The 10,904-nt window shown below is 48.7% G+C and overlaps 2 protein-coding genes across 2 annotated transcripts; one reads left to right on the top strand and one right to left on the bottom strand.

Moving 5' to 3' along the window:
- The first annotated feature begins 1,613 nt into the window (after positions 1-1,613).
- LOC138743623 (transcobalamin-1-like) lies at positions 1,614-6,369 on the top strand. Its single transcript, XM_069899148.1, has 6 exons — positions 1,614-1,749; positions 2,656-2,796; positions 3,503-3,669; positions 4,262-4,554; positions 6,048-6,159; positions 6,292-6,369. The coding sequence occupies exons 1-6, from the start codon at positions 1,614-1,616 to the stop codon at positions 6,367-6,369; spliced, it is 927 nt and encodes a 308-aa protein (XP_069755249.1).
- A 393-nt stretch (positions 6,370-6,762) lies between these two features.
- On the bottom strand, positions 6,763-10,659 carry LOC138743622 (extracellular calcium-sensing receptor-like). Its single transcript, XM_069899147.1, is given in 5 exon segments — positions 6,763-7,670; positions 7,829-7,952; positions 8,592-8,837; positions 10,067-10,177; positions 10,231-10,659. Coding segments are annotated over 5 exon segments (1,818 nt in total).
- Positions 10,660-10,904: the final 245 nt, after the last annotated feature.

The raw sequence follows: 10,904 nt of genomic DNA, 5'->3' as shown, positions 1-10,904 counted from the left end.
TTGTCTCTGTATTCCACTCTGGGCCCATACACCCCTCATTGTCTCTGAATTCCACCCCCCCCTTTGTTCCCCAACACCCTTCCCTCTCACTGTAGCCCTCCTCCAGACCTCCACACCCCTCCCAGTGTCTGCAACCTTATCTGGTCCACCACACCCCTCCCTGTCATTGTCATGCTCTCCAGTCCCCTCTACTCCTCCTTGTCTCTGTAAACCCCGCTCTGTAAATTCCTTCCCTGTCCCCCTTTGGTCCCTTGTACCCTTCCCTGTCTCTGTAACCCCTCCACTCACTTCCCCTACTGTCCCCATTCTCCTCCATGTCTCTGTAAACCCTCCAGTCCTCTATTACTCCCTGTAACTCTCTCTGGTCCCCTGTCTCTCTATCCCTTTTTGGTCCCTTACACCCTCCCTGTCTCTGTAAACTCTCTGGTCCCTACACCCCCCCACCACCCCATAACTCTCTCTTCTGCTCCCCTGCAACTGTCTACACCTCACTCCCATTATGCTTCCTTCCCAGACCCTAGGGCTGAGGTGGGTGTCCTGGCAGAGGTTCTGACCCGTTCACTGGACAACTCTGTCGTTGACCCCCGTGCACTTTTGTCTCTTCGCCTCTCCCACCCTTCCTCTCCTATCTCCTCAAGGGAGTGGCAGGCTGTCCAACAACTCCAGGAACAGGCAGTTCAACAAGGTCAGTCGTGTTGATGGGGGAGGGGAGGGAGGGAGGGAAAGAATGGGAGCAGGTAAAGGCATAGAAGAGGCAGGGAGAAAGGGGATGGACTGAGAGTAAGGAGGGAACAGGAGGACTGGAGGATGAAGGAAAAGGTGGGATATTTTCATGGAGGAGGGATGAACTGGACTTGGAAAGCAAATATGGAAGAGAGAAGGGATTGGAGGGGTTTTCAGAAAGAAAGGTGGGGAAAAGAGGGAAGGTATTTGAGGAGCGGGGAAGGAGAGGAAAAGGGGTAGGGAGGCAGGGATGGGAAGGATTTAGAGAAGGGGAAACGGTGAGTATTTGGGGAGGAGGGAGGAGAGGAGTGAAGGTATTTGGGGTGCAGGGTTGGAGGGTAGAAGGGGATTCGAATGAATTCAGAGAGAAGGGAAGGGAGGGTATATGGGAAAAGGGGAGGGAGGAGGAGAGAGGCTATTTTGAGATCAGGGAATAAAAGAAGGGAGGGAGGGGGGGTTGAAGGGTTTTAGGAAACGGTGCAGGGGAGGATATTTGGGCAGAATGGGGTGGGAGGGAGGGTCTGGGTGCAGGGAGGGAGGTGAGAGGAGGGAAGGTATATCGGGAAAGGGGAGGAGAGAGGAATGAGGGTATTTGGGAAGCAGGTAGGGAGGGGGAGAGAAAGGAGGGTATTTTTGGAGAGGTGAGTGGAAGGTGCATTTGGGGAGAGGCAAAGGTATTTGGAGAGCAGGGAGAAAGGGAGAGGTGGGAGGGTATTTGGAGAGAGGGGAGGGTAAAGGAGGGAGAGCGGGTAAAGGAGGGAGAGCGGGTAAAGAGGGGGAGGAAAGTGGGTGGGAGGGAAGCCGGGTCCAGAAAAAGCTCAAAGTGAGGGGGCCAAAGGACAGAGCCTATCACAGCTTCCTTTCCCACAGCGGGCCATTTTACCAGCGGTATGGTGGGACTCTATGTCCTGGCAATCTCGGCCTGCTGCCTCAGCCCATTCCACATCCCTGATCCCAAGAATGGACCCTCGATAGACCTGGTTGCCATCCTGATGGAGAGACTGGAGCAAGAAATGGCCAGTGTGGGTGAGAGATGGGGAGAAGGGGGCGGGGAGAGAGAAAGAAAGAGAGAGATATTGAGAGGAAGAGAGGGAAGGGAGAGGGGGAAAAGTGAGTGAGAAGTGGGAGAGGAGAGAGAAAGAGAGAGAAGTGGGAGAGGAGGGAGAGACGTGGGAGATAGAGAGGGGAGGGAGAGAGCAGGGAAAGGGAGAGGTGGGAGAAAAGGAGGGGAGAGAGAAGTTGAAAGAGAGGGTTGGTAGGAGAGAGAGGAGTGAGAGAGGAGTGAGAGAGGTGAGAGAGTGGTGTGAGAAAGAGGGTGGAGAGTGCAATGCGAGAGACTAGTGCAACAGAAGTGTGTGAGAGAGAGAGAGGTGGGAGAGAAAGAGTGGGAAAGAGGGAGGGAGAGAGTGAATGAGTAGGATGGAGACAGAGGTGAGAGAGAGGTGGGAGAGAAAGGATGAAAGGAGAGGGAGGGAATGGGAGGGAGGGAGAGAGAGGGGTAGGAAGTAAGAGAGAGAGAGGAGAAAGAGGGATGAATGAGAGGGAGGGAGAAAGAGCATGACCCAATCTCTCTCCCACTCCCTCCCTGCTTCACTCCCCTTTCCCCTCTCTCCCGCCTCTTCCTGTCCCCTCTCTCTTCTCACTCCCCCTCTCTTCCCCTCTTCCCCTCTCTTGCCCTCTTCCCCACTCTCGCCACCCCTCCCCACCTCTCTTTAACTCACTCCCCCACATCCCATTCTCCCTCTCTCTCTCTCTGCTTTTCCCCACTCTCTCCCCCCCTCTCTCTCTCTTCCCTTTCCTCTCTCAAACTCTTTCCACCTTTCTCCACATCTCTTTCCCCATCTCTCCTTCCCCCTCTCTCCCCATCCCACCACTCTCTCTCCCTCCCTCTCTCCCTCCCCAATCCCTCTCCCCATTCCTATCTTCCACCAGCTCGGTATGGACACCCAGTTACCACCTATTACCAGGTTGCCCTCGCGTTCCTTGGTCTGTGTGAAACACGTGCTCCTATTTCAAAGATCCACGTGCAGACATTCAGCGAGGCGGTCCTCAAGAGCCTGATATTCAAAGTGGGTAAGTAGTTAGGTGGTCGGGTGAAAAAACGGGGGCGAGAGAGAGAAACAAGGGCAGAGTGGGGTGGAGAGAGGGCATTAATTAACAAGAGGTGAAAGGTGGGAGGAAAGGGGGGGGGGTTGAGGTGACGCTCTTGTTTGTAGCTGCCCCACTTATCAAGCGCAGTCAGCGGGGCAGCTACGGCAAAGATAGCGTCGCGGGATTGTTTCTTCCAGTCCAGACCTGAAGGACGCATGACGCAAAAGTCGGATGTGGCTACAGCGCAGGATTCAAATTAAAGCAGTTGTGATACTCGAGCTCTCCGCCTGCTACAGGTTAAAGTGGGAGCAGAGAGAGAGATGGGAGGGGAGGGGAGTCGAGGGGAGGGGAGGAGGGAGGTTGGGGAGAGGGGAGAGAGAAGAGGGAAACGGATGGGGAGAGGGGGAGGGAGGGAGAGAGAGGAAGTGGGGAAGATTGGAGAATAAGGTGGGAAAGAGGGGAAGTGGGAATGCAGAGGAGGAGATAGGAATGGAGAGGTGTGGTGAGGAAAAGTGGGGAGGGAGAGGAGGGATTGAGGTAGAGAGGGGGTTGAGAGGGGATATGGGAAGAAATTAAGACAAAGATAGAGGGGGACAGAGAGAGGGAGATTGGATGGGTAGACAGGCTCTCTCATCACCCCACAGGCACTGGGCCTCCAGACTTACCAGACAAGCACTGCTCTCCCCAGATACCAAGGCAGTGAGTGCCCTCGCTGCCCGCTGTCTGCTGGATCAGGGGTACAAACCCCTAGATCAGATCCGCACTGCATTGATTAAACTCACCGCAGGATTATATTGTGCACGGACGGAGAATGGAACCATTGGAAACCTCTACAGCACAGGACTGGCTATGCAGGTAAGTGGAGGAAGATCCCATTTCAGGAGGTATTGGGGTCCACAGTGGGTTACAGTGACAGTAGGGTGTCGTTGACTGAACTGGATTACAGTAATAGGGAGGTGTGTCAGGGACCAGAAGGGGTTACAGAGTCAGGGAGGAGTGTAGGGGACTGGAAGGGGTTACAGAGGCAGGGAGGAGCATGGGCATCCAGAGGGCATCACAGAAATGGGGAGGAGAGTGGTGGACCTGAGGTGGTTACAGAGACAGAGAATGGTGTTGGGGATTGGAGTGATGTTACAGAGTTAGGATGGGTTGCAGAGACAGGGAGGGGTGTACAACACTGGACAGGATTAAAAATATTGGGAGGACTGTAGGGGACCGGTGGTGGTTACAGAGACAGGCTGAGGTGAAGGGGACAGGATGGAATGATAGAGATAGGAAGGGGTGTAGTGGTGCAGAGTGGAGCTGCAGAGACAGGAAGGGGTCCAGGGGACAGCAGGAAGAGGAAGAAGACTGGAGGAGGCTCTTGGGGAGTGGAGGTGATTGTTGAGGACTGGAGTGGGGGTTGACTTCATTGGAGTGTCCCAGATTCTCTCTCATTCTCCTCCAGGCCCTCATTGCGAATGAAGACATGTTCCCTCGTCTCATTTGGAGGGCTGCAGAGGTGGAGTTGGCAATGCTGTCAGCGGTCCATGCTGGTGCCTTCGACATGCCTATCTCTGCTGCCCAACTCCTCCCTGCACTTCTGGGAAGATCCTTCCTTGACGTGGATCAGATGCCCTGTCCAGGTAGCTGCCATTCCATGGGGAGTGGGATCCTGCAGAGGGAGGAGGCAATACACGGAGGGAGGGAGGGCCCCACAGAGAGTGGGAATTCTGCAGGATTAAGTGAGGGAGTAAACGAGTGAATGGACGAACTCTGTGAGGGAGGCAGGATGTGATGGTGGGAGTGAAGGAACTCTGTGGGTTGAGGAGGGAGTCATGGAGGGAGCAAGGTGACAGGAAATGAAGGGTGTGTGAGGGAACAAGTAAGAAGATGTGAGGGAGGAACTCTATGGGAGTGAGGGATGGAGCGAATGAGTAAGGGGCAGGGAGAAGGGGAACTGTGGGAGGGAGTGGGGGAGTTCTCTGGGAGTGAGGGAGAGAGTGAGGGAACTCTATAGACTCTCCCACTCTCCACCTCTGTCCCTATTCCCAATCTTTCTCACTCCCTCCCCTCTCCCCTTCTCATCCTTATTCCTTCTCCCCACCCTTACTTCGTCCACTCTCTCCCTTTCTCCCTCTCTCCCCTTGCCCTCCATCTCTCCCTCACCCCTTCTCACTCTCTCTTCACCCATCTCCCCCTCCAAAATTTTCACTTCCACTCTCTCCTCTTCTCTCCCTTTCTCCCCTCACTCTCCCTTTCTTCTTCTCTCTTCCCTCTCTCCTCACACCCATCTCCTCCTCCAATATTCCCACCTCCCCTCCCCCATTTTCCCCTTCCCTTTTCTCCTGCTCCCCTTTTCTCACTTTCTCCTCCCATCTCCCACTCACCACCTCAATTCCACTTCCTCTCCACCTCTCCCACTACATTGCTCCACAGACTCCTCCTCTCCCATCTCCCTCTCTACCATTCCACCTTCCTCCCCTCTGACCCTCTCCCCAGTTTCCCACTCCCACTCTGCACCCTCCTAGCGTCCTCAACACAGCAAACCCCTCTACCCAACTTCGTGTCATCTGCAAATTTTTAGATATTTCTATTTATTCCCACATCTAAGTCATTGATATATATTGTAAACAACAGTGGCCCCATCACGGAGCCCTGTGTGTGGTATCCAACCTGTCATTCCGAAAAGAACCCATTTATACCTACTCTTTGCTTCCTGTCCATCAATCAATTCTCTATCCACCTTAATACCATACTTCCTATACCATGCTTTTTAAGTTTGTTCGCTAGTCTTCAGTGCGCAATCTTATCAGGTGTCTTACTAAAGTCCAGATATACCACATTCACTGATTTTCGACCCCCTATCCACTTTTAAGGTTACATCCTTAAAAAACTCTATTAGATTCGTAAGACATGATTTTCCCTTCACAAAACCATACTGACTCCGTCCAGAGATACCACTACAATCTTTAATAACTGATTCTAGCACCTTCCTTATGGCCGATGTCAGGCTAACTGGTCTGTAGTTTCCCGGTTTCTCTCTCCCTCCCTTCTTAAATAGTCGTGTTACGTTGGCCACCCTCCAATCCTCAGGAACTAATCCAGTATCTAAGGAGGTTTGAAAAATGATCACTAATGCATGTTGACATAGTTCGGCACAACATCGTTCTTCTATTTAAATGACAAAGGAAACGGATAGCATGGCAGGGTGAAGATTGGACATAACTTACCAGCATTGTCTGTGTTTATAGGATTGTAGACGTGGCTGAAATTCCAGGACGCATGATTATTAACTGCTGCGTAACGCTGATTTCCTATAATCTCTCACGATCCTTCTTGATGGAATCTGAATGGGCTAATAGGGTAAAGCATCATCTTTAATTCAATTCGGCAAAATATTCAACACTGTTTTGTTCAATTACGAATAAGGAGGTTCGATGTCAATTCCAAGGCACAATGATTGAGACTTGAGAGCCACTAAGTTGCCAAATTTAGATAATTCCTTCACCACTCCAGCCGGCTGAAAATGGCATAAGCTATAATCAAAGTTCGAGAAAAAATAACACAGCATAAACAAAATCGGAATGTGGGGAACTGCGAGAAGTCGCAACGCTCTCAGGACTGAAACAAACGTCCGAGTAAAACATGGAACCACACAGTTATTGAGTATAGAAACATGCCCAACGGCACGAATAATGCATTCCGACCAAGTTGCCAACCTGAGTGAAAGTCAACCACCTACTGGAGGAACTCAGCTGATCGAATAGCACCACTGGGAGAAGAAGATTGGCCAATGTTTTCGGTCTCAATAATTCAACCAGGCATGTCTTCCCATATATTTAGTTTCATTTAAAATAAAATATGCCACTTGAGAAGTGAATCAGAGAGTCTTTAATAGGAGGTAATAACGCGCACAGACGTGATAATTATGCAAACAAATGCTGGCACAGATGCTTGTAATGGGAATTAGAGTGAAGATGCCTTGCGCATCATGTGTTTCTTCGTGATATTCTGCGGCTTCACTACAATAATGTAACATTTGGGTGCATAAATACAGACCAGCAAACCAAAGCTTGATGCCCAGATAGCAAACGCTTCCACGGCCATCGTGCACTTCCCTGGAGAGCTCACATAGGCTGGGATAAAAGTGATCCAAACAGCGCAGAAGATCAACATGCTGAAGGTGATGTACTTGGCGTCATTGAAATTGTCTGGAAGTTTCCGGGAAAGGAAATCGAGAACTAAAAACGCAATGGATAAAAGAGCAATAGAGGCCGACACCAAGTAAAAGGCCGTTAATGACCCCACGTCGCATTCCAGAATAATGATGTCTCGATAATAGCTCATGTTTTTCAGGGGATGGGGAGGTGACACACTTAGCCAGACAACGCAAACTAAAGCCTGCAGAAATGTCAGGATACACACGCCCAGCCGTTGCTGAGCGGGTCCAAACCAGTTCATCACGCTCCTGTTGGGAAGAGTTGCTTTAAAGGCCACCACAACTAGAATGGTTTTGCCCAAAATGCAGGAAATGCAGAGAACGAAAACAACTCCGAAAACAGTGCGACGCAACCTGCAAGACCAGTCGGAGGGTTCCCCAATGAAGCTGAGCGAGCAAATGAAGCAAAGCATGAGAGCGAAGAGAAGGAGGAAGCTGAGCTCGGAGTTGTTCGCTTTCACCATGGGAGTTTCCCGGTAACGGTAGAAAATAGCAGCGGTGGCCAAGGTGAAGCAGACTCCCACTAGAGCGAGCGTCACCAACACAAACCCCAGAACTTCTCCAAAGGAAAGAAACTCAACCTTCTTGCGAACACATCGGGTTTTCTGTTGATTTGACCAGTATTCCGAGGGACACTTCATGCAATCTGTGGAATCTGAAAAATTACAATTTCCAACATTTAATCTGGTAACATTCGTGAGAATAATACTTGGGAATTCAACGACACATTACTGAACAGTGAGCGATAAGCGTGAAGGAGGTTTTTCGCCTTTAGGCTTACTTATCGAAACACGTCTATATTTCAACACTGACCTGTGATATTGCTGATCTCACCATCGGCACATTCTGCACAGTCAAAGCAACAAATCGGTTGCCCTTTCAGACTCACTTTCCTTGCTCCAGGAAGACAGGGTTCTGAACAAATTGCTCGTGGGATCTAGAGCAAAAGAAAACATTCTCACTGTATTCGCGTCACAGAGTGATGGAAAATATGCTCCGATATTGTCGACTAGGGCTCATATATCTACCCCATATTCAATATCATCTGGGGTAAAATATGTTCGGTATTACTCAATTTTTGAGCCATTTCCCCAGGATCTTTGATTTTTGTACCTTTCTAATATCCACCAGGATCGACATTAAATATATTTCCACATTGGTCCCGTACAGATAATTCCAGAGGAGAAACGCGTGCACAACAGAGACTTGAATGATCGACCTCTTATCTTGTCACTGTGACCACTTGCTCTAAAAGCAAGGCATCTTCACTCTAATTCCCATTACAAGCATCTGTGCCAGCATTTGTTTGCATAATTATCACGTCTGTGCGCGTTATTACCTCCTATTAAAGACTCTCTGATTCACTTCTCAAGTGGCATATTTTATTTTAAATGAAACTAAATATATGGGAAGACATGTCGTTATTCTACACTTCAAAAAATGAAAAATACTCTTTTGCCTGAATACACTTCAACTTGCATCAAATTACAACATCCGGTCATTGATAACCCCAACAACTATAATACTATCCTACGACAAGGACGTAACTATCTTCCTGCTTTGCAGATAGAAATGCACGATCAAAGGACCACACCTTATTTGCATCCGTGCTCTAGATGATGTCACTGACATTCATCACCAATTTGCGTCCTGATAGAGCTGACCCATCATATTAGCCAATATTTACAATGTCAACTGTACCCTCCGAATTCGTTTGTAAGTTCACCAATTCGTATCTGGGCACTGGATCGCCGTTTGCATCAAAATATACGATTTCTCCTGTTTTGGTTGTGAAATTGACTATGCACAGGTGGTGGAGCAGCTGGGGAAGAAAAGATCAAGGAATATTAGACTTTCGCCCCTCCTTGCATTGAGTCGACGGAAATACAGAGAATCAACTTCACTGAATACGTTAATCATTGATCTGCAGGATAATTACCAACTCAAAAGGTATAGGAGGCACTCAATCTACATCTCTTTGAAGGTGTCTCAAGGAGAAAAACCTTTTGCCGCGTTTTACTGGTTACTGACCCTGAACAAAGGCTATTGAAGGGTCAGAGTCAAGATTTGAGCTCATTATAGAGGTTGGAACTCATTACTCGGTCGGCTTCCCAATGTAAAAAGGAACGTGTACTGCCTTAATTCATGTCTAGTTAGTAAGATTGGGCCCACAAAATGGAGAAATAAACAACACAGGGAGCTATTTTATGGAAAGAACCAACGTTCTCCTGATACCCCTTGCCAACATTCATCCTTCCACCAATAACAATTGCAGATGATGTAAACATAACTCAAATATGAAAATATGCAGACACCGTGGTTGAAGTAGGAAGACAATGTTGGAGGAGTTAAGCAGGACAAATGGTGGACTTTACAGAGCAAAGATAAAGGTACATAATCATAATTTCCCGCTTGAGCCCTTCACCAAGATATGAAATCACGTAGGCAGGCGCCTGAACAAAAGAGGAGGGGGAGGGGCACGGTCCCAAAGGCAAGAAGTAATAGGTGGATCACGGACACCAGCAAGCAGGAGGAGGGGGGATGGCTCTGTGAAATGGAGAAGGAAGGTGGTGGAGAGCTGGAGGAAAGAAGGGAATGGGAAAGGGAAGGATGGGAGAACAGAGAAGTTGTCCAGCAGAAATCTGAAACGTCGATGTTAATGTCATCCGGTCGGAAAGATAATGTTGTGGTCTTGGTGGGACAGTACAAGAGGCCATGGACAGACATGTGAGTATGGGAGTGGGGCGGGGAATTGAAGTGGTCGGCCACTGGGAGATCCCTCTCACTGATGCGAACAGAGCGAAGGTGGTCAGCGAAGAAATCTAAACATAATCTTTGTCTCTGCAAATTACCGGCTTCATTTCCCATTCTTTACAGGTCGATAGGTTAACTATTTGATTTCATATATAAGGAAAATAGGTTTGATCATCACATAAATTGCTCGTTTACCGTCGATGGGTTCGAATACATGGACTTTTACATGCAACTCTGCATTGTCAACGGTGTGTTTAGTTAACAAGGGAGAGAAGTACATAATGTCCTACCTGCCACCTGCTCAAACTTTGAAATATCTGCACACCTGTCATTCATAAAATGCTCCATGCCGTTTTCACAGGCAAATAAGTCGTGGAGCGCATGCGCGATGGCATAGCCTGCTTTATGCTCGTAGTGAGAACTGCCATCCATTATCCCCGGAAGGTACGCGTTTTCTCCACCTTCCATTTGCTCCAATTCCTGGACGCCTGTTTAATCACCCGGACAGCGTGGCTGATTTTCTCCGCTGGGTCGGTCCTGTAAAATGACTCGGAGTAGGCAATGCAAACTCCAAACTTTTCTGCATGTTCCACAAATCCTTGCATTCCAAAATGACCGTAATCACGGTTACTTCGAACCGTTCCAATCCAAGTCCAGCCGAAAACTCTCACCAATTCAGCGAGAATTCTAGACTGGTATTTGTCGCTGGGTATAGTTTTGAAAAACGTAGGGTAATCTCGCTTATCGCTGAGGCAGGAACAGGTGGACTAATAACTAACCTGGAGAGGAAGAGGAAAATGTGTAAACAAGAGGGACAAATGAGACTGAAGACGCTTGAATCTGAAGCGAAAACCCAATCTGCTGGAGAAACTCAGCCCGTCGACCAGCATCAGTGGGAGAAAAATAATACTGGACAACATTTCTTTTCAAAATTTTAGATTCCTGTAAAAAATGGGGATCATGAAAGAGAACTTCGAGCTGAAGGCAAAGATAATTTCAGATTTCCGTATCACGTAGGAAGTTGGAGAAACTTTTATTGAATTTAGTATATTTAGTCGCACTTCGATGGTGACACGTTGTGTTAGTTCAACTGACTTAAAATTGTTTTGCCATGATTTTTGTTTGTCCTCCCTAC

The sequence above is a fragment of the Narcine bancroftii genome, chromosome 9 (genome assembly GCF_036971445.1).
Source record: "Narcine bancroftii isolate sNarBan1 chromosome 9, sNarBan1.hap1, whole genome shotgun sequence".
Taxonomy (NCBI): domain Eukaryota; kingdom Metazoa; phylum Chordata; class Chondrichthyes; order Torpediniformes; family Narcinidae; genus Narcine; species Narcine bancroftii.
The sequence above is the reverse complement of the archived record's forward strand: the minus strand, read 5'-3'. Positions and strand labels throughout refer to the sequence as shown.